The sequence below is a fragment of the Phoenix dactylifera genome, chromosome 12, assembly GCF_009389715.1.
Source record: "Phoenix dactylifera cultivar Barhee BC4 chromosome 12, palm_55x_up_171113_PBpolish2nd_filt_p, whole genome shotgun sequence".
Classification (NCBI taxonomy): Eukaryota; Viridiplantae; Streptophyta; class Magnoliopsida; order Arecales; family Arecaceae; genus Phoenix; species Phoenix dactylifera.
The window spans coordinates 5,639,188-5,650,775 of record NC_052403.1 but is presented as its reverse complement, the minus strand read 5'-3'; the positions used below and the strand labels follow the sequence as shown (position 1 = coordinate 5,650,775).

The window sequence follows — 11,588 nt, the reverse complement described above, 5'->3', positions numbered from 1 at the left end:
GTTGTTTCTCATTTAAGAGTTTTTGGAAGTATTGCTTATGCTCATTTACTGAAAGAAAAGAGAACAAAACTTGATGATAGAAGTACTAAATATGTTTCCATTGGTTATGATGCTCGCTCAAAGGGGTATAAATTATATAATTCATATAATGGAAAAGTTGTTGTTAGTAGAGATGTTGAATTTGATGAAGAAGGCACATGGGATTGGAATTCTCAAGAAGAGAAAAGGCAATCCAACACATTTATTGAAGAAGAGCAATCAAGGAATGAAGAGTTACAAGCATCTGCACCATCTTCATCTTCATTCTCAGCAGAACCAAGTTCAAGGCCAAAAAAAATGAGAAGACTAAGTGAAATATATGAGGCAATAGAGGATCAAAATAATTTAACTCTTGTTTGTCTTCTTGCTAATTGTGAGCCTATAGATTTTGAAAGAAGTCATTAAAGATCACAAATGGAAGAAGGCAAGCCATGGATGAAGAAATCAAGGCTATTGAGAAAAAGGACACATAGAAGTTAGCTACTTTACCGAACAGGCCTAAGGCAATTGGAGTAAAATGGATATACAAGATGAAGAAGAATACACAAGTTGATGTAGAGAAGTACTAAGCAAGGTTGGTGAACAAAGCATATAGTCAAAGGTATGGTATTGATTATGAAGAGGTATTTCCTCCCGTTGCTCGTATGGAAACAATTAGATGGATAATATCTTTGGTGGCTTGGTTTGAGAGTAGACCCAATAACATGGTTATACCGAGTATAATTATTGTAATAAAAATGGTATTTCCAGTACAATGCCACTATTTATATCCATCTTTTCCTTTGATGAACGAAGGCACTCAGACTACAGTTATTCTAGAAATTGTGACCAAACAATTTAAATAATTATTCGTGGTATAACAAAACTATGAAAAAATATCCCTGAAATGTAAAGAACAAAGTTGGATCTGTCAAGAATGTCCTCATAGTTAATTAAAAATAGACAAAAACATATATTAGAAACCTTTGCACTTGGAACATTGGTTTTCGAATTTCTGAATCTAAATTATGAAATGTTTTATCTAATACGTACATACATTGATTCATAAGCATGAAACCAAGAACAATCAGAGGATTCCCCATTGGGTCGCAGAGGCGCGGATGAACGGCTTCCTTTACGGTGATTTGTACGGTGGAAGGCACGACGAGAATAGTCCCAACGGGAGACGACGCCAACGGGCAATGGAACTAAAGGCGCCTAGTTAACGGCGTGGCATGTTGGGGTGTTGAAATTTTTAGCTCCCTTCAAAAAGAAGAGATGATCCCACGGAATCTATCACGGATGGTTGTAGAGTCTGAGTTTGGATTGCATTACCATACGTTTTTTTTACCCTTGTTTCAACAGTAAACGCAGCGAAAAGTTTAAAACCAGTCGGTTATAACGCAGAAGTCCGTTCTAAAGCAATTGCTATTTGGAGGTTCACCAACAAAACCGGACCATGTAATAAAACAGTTCAAAAATTATTGATGGGAAAGTGCCTTAGGACGCTCGCCAAGAAGTCCATCCCGTCCAACCACCGCGAAGCAACACTTGCAATTATGGCGAGAAAAAGAAAGAGGAGAAAAAAATGGTAGCAAAACAAGCATGTTTGCACATGTTACTCCGTGGTTGGATTGATCTACTATTGAGCTGGTGGACCTAGTCCGACCAATAATTTTTTCTCTGAACAAAATAAGGAGTGAAAAGTTATGCTACACTGCATGCATCATGTGGGCATACACAGGCCTCATTCATGAGGCATATATCTTGATACACCACAATAAAAATGAGTGGTTGTGGTTAGTGGCTTGCACGGCGATTTGGCGCACATATCTAACTTTATAATATAAATATGCACCACTGGCAATATGTGAATGTGAGTATTGCCGAAGAGGGAAAAAAAATGTTGATCTTCCATAAAGCAGAAGGAAAAACTCTTTTTTTTTTTTTTTTTTTTTTTTTTGCTAAAGAAAAGGGGTAGGGGGGAGGAAGGGACAAGCCCACCCCCGCGTAGCAGCCCCCACTGAGCCCCCGCCCCGCCAGGAGAATGTTCGATGCGGGCAGAAATGGCCGTGTGTTGGGCACCCCGACCGGTTTTACTCATACCCTCCCCACCCGTGGGCCCGGCTCAGCTACTCCTCTGAGCTCTGGCTCGAGTCCCACGTGTGAGTACGTCACACCCGGCACCATCCCGGCTACTAGCGGTTCAAGAGCGGTCCTTGTGGTCTCCGGTCCACAATTTAATTGTCGCCGCAGCGATTCGAACTTGGGACCTTGTGATTAGAATTGCTGCCCAGTACCACTAGGCTACCACCTTGGTGGCAAAAACTCTTTTCTTTCATCAAGGATAAATAAGTAGATGGACTGCCATCAAACAAGGAGAGCCACCGCATGACCTATTTTTCAATCATCCAAACATAAAAATATAGTAGTTACCAACATGCACATGGTACCACGTACAATATCATACCAAACAAACACAAGTCTTTAAATTAAGCTGGCTTGTGTAAATGCTGGCCAAGGAGTGGGCAAAATGGTTGGCGTCTATCATTTCTTCACACGTCTCAAGTTTGGAACCCGTTGCCATTGGGTGCCGGTGACCTTGAGTTTATATAGATGCAGTGTTGCTGGAGGCATTCATAACACAAGCACATGCTAAGGACACCAGCACAAAACAAAACAATACATGGTCCTACGTACGGTTGCACATCTTCGATCTCCTCTCTATCTAGAGGAAGTTCTAAGGTAGAACCTTACGTAGGAATCTTCCATCATTTCAATCAATTCTCATCATTCCCCCAAAATTAGTGCCTACCTAGACTTGAACCATGCCTCGAAGGCACATCACAAGCCCGGCTTAATAAAATTTAACTCTAATGGTTTTTACTCGTGCAGGTGCCATACTTGTACGCCATCTACAGGAACCACAAGGGAGCAGCCACCGGCGACGAGGAGGACTCGGTGGAAATGAGCAAAGACAAGACCCACATGAACGGCGCCGAGAAGACGGAGAAGAAGGCCCAGAACTCAGTGGCCAACCAGGTCTAAGCGACGACGCAGGCAATTGTATGTGGCTGCGCTCATGTCCTTAGCTTCGCGCATCAATGCATGGATATGTGCTACTTCCATTTAATCGAGCTTAAGGGAACTTTTGGAACCCTGCCATTAGATAACCAATGGGAGGACCCCACAGTCAAAAAAGGCAATTTCCCATCAAGTCAAATTCAAATAGAACGACTTTTCACCAAATTGCTTTCTTATTTTCTGACACAATTAACGAGAAAGTGTGATGCAAACTAGATATTTAGACATGGTGATGAAGAAACAAGATCCCACCGTAGACTCGTATAACAGAGACCTCAAACCCCCCCTCCGAAGAACCATTGGTGCAGATTCGCAGACACCTGAGATCACTGGGGATTTCGTGGCCTACCGCTAGCAGCGGTAACCCTCGAAGCCCACTCCAGCGACTCTTTGCTGGTATCATCCTTGTCCACAATAACCTCTATGAAGCACAAGCAGTCCTCTTTCGGCCCCAGTGCTGTCTGAATCGTCTCCTTAAGCTCCTCCTCGCATCGAACCTACATCAAGATATCAATACCTTCTGGTCAATGCTTCGCAAATGCAAACATCGAACTAAAGTCCTTTTACATGACCATGCACTGAGTTTCTGGCATTATAAATAGACTCCTATACGCACCTTCGTCGTCCAGCATTTGCCCTCGCCATTGTGGATAGCGTCCGCCAGCGCAGTGTAGTTCCAGTTCTTGATGACATTGTAAGGCCCATCATGGATCGCCGCCTCGATGGAGTATCCCCCATTGTTTATGAGGAAAATGATGCTGTTCTGCTCGCACCGCATCATCGTTGAAAAATCTTGAGCAGTCGCCGGAATTGAACGAGAGGATCAAGTCATCAGAGTTGTTCTTCTTCGGAAGAACACACAATATTTTAAGATTTTCGCGCATGATCTGACTCAGATGATACCGAAAGCTTCCATCACCGATGCAGGCAATGACACGCTTATCCTTTGCTGCTTGGGCATACCCCAGAGTCGCTCCCACAGACCATCCAATAGAACCCTATTGCATTTGGAACTCATATCTGAAACATATTTACCAACTAGTTCTTAACCATCAAACAACACAGAAGGATCAGAGAACTGCTATATATGGAAAGCATCTGGGTTTCGGACGAAGGCCTTACCCGCAACCTTGTGGCAGTTTAAGCTTCTGGCAGTTGAACCACGAAGCTTTCCGTGATCGCAGCATTGTGGTGTTGAAATCACCACTTGTCCTAAAAGCTTAAGTTAATAGGATGAGGTAGATTTATTTATATATTTTATATTTTCTAATACTCCTCCTCACATGTGGGTCGGATTTTCCTCAATAGGCGAGCCCAACATGTGAATGCACTGATACCATGTTGAAATCACCACTTATCCTAAAAGCTTAAGCTGATAGGATGGGATAGATTTATTTATATATTTTATATTTTCTAACATGTCGCTCGTAAGCATATTCTCGATGTGCTTGAAGAGCACGTTCACCTTCAAAGGCTCCTTGGGCTTGCACTCAAGCGGGACTCCATCGAGCACGAAGATCCGGTGGTATTTATCGTAGGCAGCAGTGTTGCGCTTGAGCCGCTTGGCGAGCTCCCGGAGGAGGTCCTTCATCAGTGACACACCCAAAAGCAGGCCCATTGGCAACCACCACACGGTCAGGCTGCACGATAACGGACTTCTCCTTGCTGAGGAGGAGGGAGTACCCGACCGTGGTGAAGTCATTGAAGATGGGCCCTGCAAAGAGGTAAGCGTCGGCCAACTCCACGATCTCAGCGCAGAAGGCGGTGCTAACGGCACCCCAGTAGGTTCCAATGAAGTGGGGGTGGTGCTCCGGCACGAGTCCCTTGGCTGACGGAAGCACAGCTATGGGGTAACCACAAGCATCCGCCAGCTTCACAAAGGCCTTGCAAGCCTTGGCCACCCTGATCTTGGGGCCTCCAATCAAGACCGGCTTCACCGCCTTGTTCAGGAACTCCGATCCGCCGTGGCTTCGACAGCCGCCTCTAGACCCAACTTGTTGCTCAATCTGCTGGCGATAACGAGTCACAGAACACTAAAAACTACATATATTCCATTGAGCAGCTTGATTAAATTCGCCAAGGAAGAAAAAGAAACGATTTTTAAGTGATGATGAGATCTCGGAAAGCATATAGAAAGCAATACATAGGTTCTGTTCGCTCTAATGATTCCAGTAATCAAAACGTACTTATACCGACAACATAAGATATAGAAACAGAGATTTAAATAAAGAACCGATTTTTGAAGCACTCCGGAGATTCAATGAAATAGAGAAGAAACAGTGGAGGCCGTTTCAACCCGTACCTGGGAGAGAGGAAGAACGGAACGGGCTCCCGGCTGAAGGTGGGATGAGGAATGGCATGCAGATTGCAACTGATTATAATATATGCGGGTTTGCTTTCCCTTAAAGCAGTGGAGATCGCGGTGTCGATCAGCTCGTGGGCATCCTCCAGGTTATATATTCACCATCGCCTATGAACACAGAAGAGCCTCAAGATTCAATTTTTAAGCGAGAGAAGGATCCAAGATTCAACCTTGAAGGGAGAAAAGGACTCAAATCGAGGGATGAGAGCGTAGTGTTGGTCGTTTTCCTGGTAGCAGGTGACAGTATGGAAGCAGCGGGGCTCCTGGGAGAAGTCGGGGGGGCCGATGGTGTGAAGAAGGATGCGGTTGGTGCCGTCACTACAAAAAAAACCATCTTTCCCGACTTTTGTCTGCTGACGCTAAGTAGAAGCGTCGGTAATTTTTTTGGAAGTCTGGCTTCCGCCGACGCTTATAAGCGTCGTCGCACCCCGTGGCTTTGGCCGACGCTTTTAAGCGTCGGCGGAAGCAAAATCCTTTTTTTTAATTTTTTTCCTCCTAACGACACTTTCTAAAGCGTCGTCGGAGGCCATTATCCCCCCCTCCCCTCCTCCCTGCAAATTCCTCCCGATCCCTAACCCATCCAGCCGCCCCCCTCCCCTTCTCTCTCCGCCGCTCGCCCCCTCCCCCCTCCTCTCTACAAATCCCCTCCCCTCTCCCGATCCCTCAAACCCTCTCCCGATTCTTGATTAGGTTCCTTCCAAGAAGCGAGAGAGAGAGAGAGAGAGCGGCCACCCACGCCCCCGATCCCTCTTCTCCGGCGTCGATGGAGTTCGATGGAGCTTCCTCCCTCTTCTCCGGCGTCGGCTTCATGCCTTCTCAGGCCACCCAAGCCCCCGATCCTTCTTCTCCGGCGTCGATGGAGTTCGATGGAGCTTCTCAGAAGAAGAAGAAGAAACGCACAGGCGTTCAGAGCCGATCAGGCCATACGCTCGTTTCTCGGAGACCGCGGGAGCGGGAGCTTCCCTATTTTCAGATAGCTCTTGCACCCTCGAGCTCCAAATTAGAGGTTTGGTTTCCTTCCTCGCAATTCTTTTTTCCGTTGCTCGGTTCATGTGCTTCATCATCATCATCATCATACTTAAGCTCATAAGACACAGAGCTCGGCTTCCTTCTTTGTCGACATCTATGTCCTCCCCATGTTCCATCTGATGCCTTTTCTCTGGAAATTCTTCTTCACGATTCTTGATTTGTCCGGTTTCCCATGATATAATTTTCGGTGGCTTCTGGCAAGCGAATGGAAGTGTATAGAAATGCCAAGCGACAAAGACGCTCGACCTTCGGCTAAAGCGAATTCTCTTCTCTTCTGGCAAGCGAATGGAAGTGTATAGAAATGCCCGGATGGGAAGAAGGTTCTGCTGCTTTGGTGCAGCACAATCAAGGAAAAGGAAGAATGGTGGTCATCGCACAACATCGGATTCAGGTACGATTCCAGATCATCCACTACCCATCGCCTCTCTCTCTCTCTCTCTCTGTGTAGGAAGTCGAAGTCGAAGTCGAAGTGGGAGAAGAAGCAGCAGCAGCAGCAGCAACAGGGCTCCGCTGCTGCCTCCGACCAGCCCCCGGCCAACCCGCCGCCCAAAGAGGGCGAATGACAGTGCGATTCCCCGCCGAGGAGCAGGCGAAGGCCGCGGCGGATTGGGCGCAGCAGAGGAGGCGACGGCGGCGGTTTTCTTGGGTATTTTTATATTTTTTTTCTATAAAAAAACTTATGACGACGCTTTAAAGCGTCGCTAATTGAACTGGTTGAGGAATTTTAGCGACGCTTAAAAGCGTCGGTAAAAATAACTTTAGCGACGCTTAAAAGCGTCGCTAAAAATAACTTTAGCGACGCTTTTCAACCGCGTCAACAATTTTTTTCCACTCCGACATAGCCGACGCTTTGGTGACGCTTTGAAAAGCGTCGGAAAGAAAATTACCGACGCTTATAAGCGTCGGTAAAAGCCTCAAAAAGTGTCGCCAAAGCTCCTTTTTCTTGTAGTGCGTAGTCGGAGTTAGGGCCGCCGACGATGCAAATAATGGGGAGGTTCTCGCTGTAGGCGCCGGCGATGGCGTTGAGGACGCTGAGACCGCCGACGGTGAACGTGACGACGCAGGTGCCGACGCCGCGGGAGGGAGCGTAGACGTCTGCGGCGTAGCCAGCGTTGAGCTCATTGCAGCACCCGATGAGGTTGAGGCCGGGCTCGGCGAGGAGGTGGTCGAGGAGTGATGCAGGTGCATGGACGTCATACAACTTGCATGCCATTTTCAGAGTATTAAATGGTTGAATTTACAAAAGTTATTAACATAAAAGGTTCAGATATCTTTCTCTTCTTTCCAACAAGCCTAAGAACATAAAAATCCAAGTTATGGTTGGAAAGTTATAGATATTTTAAGAGGCAGGTGTCTTTTGACCTTTTAAATTTCGTAAGAGAATTTAGTTTTGGCTTTGATGTATTTTATTTTGTGAGTTACCCATATTAAAGTGACTCTTGACCTTTCATTTTCTTTTGTCTTTTCATGTTACCTATGACTTGCCTATAAATATTCATGAATTGTAATGAGAAAGCATCCAAGTATTTGAATGAAAGTTATCTTCCTCCTTACAAAAGAAATTTTTCTTATCTTTTCTCCCACTTTCATTGGATTGCAAATTGATCCAAACGGTATCAAGGAGGGAGGGATGGAGAAGACATCGTTGACGCCCACCTAGATGAGGCGGCGACGCCCACCTAGACGAGGCGGCGGCCGAGGGTGGCTTCAGCGGCGCACATGGGAGCCGCGGCGGGGCTGGTGGGGTGACAGGCAGCAGCGGGGAGGGAGCCCACGTCGTTGCACATGGGCTTCGCGACCCCGTCCACGGTTCCGATCGAGGTGTCCTTCGGAGGAAGTAAAGGGCGGGGCTTTAATTGGGAGCGGTTGTTTTGTTTATAGAAACAAGAGTAGAAGTTTTCTTATGTCTTTCTGGCTTGGACGAGTGACGGGAGATGGAACGAAGGCAAGGTATCCATTTATAGCCCGTTTTTGATCGGTAAATAGTATCGAAATGTTAATCAATTGTCTAATTTATCCATAACTTTTTAACATGAGTAAGTTATTTTTCCCAAAATAGTATTTATTTATGAAATAGAGAAAAAATCTCATCTATCTAGAAGATGGGTAAATCAATTTTGGACCGGTGAGTCAAAAGAATATTTTTTATTTTATTTCTAAAATACCCCTAACCCTATAATACAATAATAATAAATAATGATACTAATAATAATATAGCATAACATAACATAATTATTATGTGTAATATATTATATTATGCTATAATATTTCATTATTATAATATATTATTATAGTATATTATATAATATATGTGTGTAATGTGATATATATTTTTATAATATGTATAATATAATAATATTATTAAATATATAACAATATTTATATAATAAAATATATTATGAGAAAAATATAGATAAATCTTAGCAACTTTCTCAGAAAAGCAGTGATGCAAAAGAATATAGATAATATATTCAGGAGCTATTTTTCAATGCATAAAAGAATATAAAATTCTATCTAAATGTTGCCTCATGAAACATTTATTTTGGAAAATATAGATTTTTTTTTATCTTTCAAAGAATGTGTTTTATGTGGTGTTTGCAGTACGACCATGAGCATGGGATCATGTTTGACCCTTTTCAATGTTTGCCGTCCCACCATACATTTCCTCTAGGTTTGTTTTCTTCCTTTAGTGCACACCTGACTGGTGCGATATAAATTCTCGAGGGGTGAGGAGGGGTTGGTGTGGTCATGATGCCGCCTCTCCAAGTCTTTTTTTTTTTTTTCTGAAAACGGGTTCTCATACAGTGCATGTACGAATACACCCAATAAAATCAAAAAACACTAACTCACGGAGAGCCAGTGGCAGCTCTCCCTCCCCCATCCAAAAGGTGTACCCTGAATGATGAGCCGCGAAGGCAACCACCCAGTCGGCTGCCCCATTAGCTTCTCTGAATACATGTTTGGCCTAGATGGCCACCCCAACCCCACACATCATCCCAATATCTCGAACCAAGGGGTGGTCTGAGCCCTCACCCCTCAGCCCCCTCTGGATCCAACTGATAACTGTAGCCGAGTCGCCCTCCAAGACAATCGAGTCAGCCTGCAATACCTGCCTCGTACATCGAAGACCCGCCCAGGCAGCTCGTAGCTCGCCTCTCCAAGTCTTCCCAGGCATCCCTGAACTCACTGTTAGGAACAATAGCAGCGGAAAAATAAAAGCTAGAGTTATGGGCTGGGTTCAATAGATCCGTGATATAGTGTCTTCTATTCTACATAGGTTTTGAGCTGGGTCTGCTCTGATACCATTTGCAACAACCCAGGACCTCATCCAAAATGGCTAGTCGGAAAGTATTATTTGGGTTCCTTGTTCCTATATAAGTATCCAAGATTTTTTTAGCAAATAACCGATGTGGAACTAAACACACGCCCGCATGGGTCCTCACAAAAAACATCTACTACAATGCCTTTAATATGCGACATTTCAGTTGGTAATCTGCTCCACATAAGTTTCCATAGGAAAATGTGAAATTGTGAAGAGCATTTCAAGAGAAATTAAAACCATCACTAGATTCTAAACAAAGAGCGAAATAAACATCTTGGACCCGAACCCTTTGAAGATGAGAATAGATTTTATTAACTAAATTAAATCAAGAGAAAATTAGAAAAAACCCCTTCACTAGACAAACAACTTTTTTATCTTTGTGTGATTAGAATAAAAATACTATAACAACTAATCAATACATGAAACTACCAAAATCAAACCACAAGAAACTACACACAAGAGATAACAATTTTTTAGGTGAAAAATCCTCTGAGAGAAAAACCACCAGACCTAAGTCCACCTCAAACCTCAACTATCAACAACAATAAGCTTACAAAATATCTTTTCTAGACTAAGCTAGAGGACCACATATATCAATGATTTCTTTCTTCGATCATAAACAAAGAGTTGACATGAAAAAGAGTATAGACTCCAATAATGAATGAGAACAATCTCACCAAGTGTAGATTTGTATAAGGTTCTTCTTCCTCTTGAGATGCCTTGAATAAGATCTTCACCTTCTCCTTGAGATGGATTCCACAAGTACTTCACCAAGAGAGCTCTTCTTCTTTTTTCTCACCCTCTCTAATAGAATTAGCCCTAACCCCTTTTCTTCTCTTTTTGTTTCTCTTTTTTTTTTCTTTTTTTTTCTTTTTTTTTTTAATACTTAAGTTGCTGGGTCACACCTCACATAAGGTGGGACCCAGCCAACAGAAACATAGACTATAGGAGGTCGGAGTCCTATCGCTTTTCAGCGATTTGAAGGTCAGATACCTTCATAATTTCAGATAAGGCCTTGGGGTTCAAAAGTTGTGGGGGACTGGAGATACAGCGGTTGGGAGAAAGTCCATGAGTCCGGAGCCACTGGACTTGCCTTCTCTTGCGTAGGAAATTTTTCTACTCAAACTCTCAATAGATGCTAGCATTAGAATGCTGAAGGCCTAAAGGCAGTTCATAATTCACAGAGAAACGTCTAGACTTAAGACTTTAGACCTCGCTAACAACGGCCTATCAGTACATAGATTAGGCTCAGCAAACTTCTCTCTATAAACGTGCAACATGGCATGAACAGTGCTACGTACGTACGGTTTGTTTGGGTGCAACGAGTGGCATGTTACGTTCCACAAGGTGCACGCTTGGCCGACAGGGACGGCCCCCCCGGCATCAACCTTCCACAAAACCAAGTTGCCGTCTCCGAGACTACTTACGTGTTTTTGGAATCCCTTCCCACCGTTTTGAAATGCCAGAACCTTCTAGGTGCGAGCATTTGAAACGTAACAACAGTATATAGGAGGTACGTATATAGCCCACTCCTGACTCCCAAAATAAAGGTCTTTGATTTAGTACAAGTCTTTACAGGTGTTCATCAAAAGAAAAAAAAGTAATAAAGGTCATTACAAGTGTCACGCCCCAGACCCGGATCTGTGACACGGCCGTGCTATTGCCGACTACTGCCCACAATAGCACGCAGCCTCGTACATGGTTAACAGGTAGTCAAAAGCAGTCAAACTTGCATATATCAAAATATGTGCATTACAACAGAGGTTATATATA

General features: G+C 43.9%; 1 protein-coding gene and 1 pseudogene across 1 annotated transcript; both read right to left on the bottom strand.

Annotated features, from left to right (window-relative positions):
- Positions 1–2,482: 2,482 nt before the first annotated feature.
- LOC103699692 lies at positions 2,483–5,562 on the bottom strand (annotated as a pseudogene).
- A 1,662-nt stretch (positions 5,563–7,224) lies between these two features.
- LOC120112724 (pyruvate decarboxylase 1-like) lies at positions 7,225–8,469 on the bottom strand. The gene has a single exon (XM_039132422.1). The coding sequence runs from the start codon at positions 7,704–7,706 to the stop codon at positions 7,377–7,379; it is 330 nt and encodes a 109-aa protein (XP_038988350.1). The 5' UTR covers positions 7,707–8,469; the 3' UTR covers positions 7,225–7,376.
- Between the last annotated feature and the right edge of the window lie 3,119 nt (positions 8,470–11,588).

Excerpts from the sequence above, each read along its gene's own strand:
- LOC120112724 (XM_039132422.1), bottom strand. The coding sequence starts at position 7,706 with ATGGCATGCAAGTTGTATGACGTCCATGCACCTGCATCACTCCTCGAC.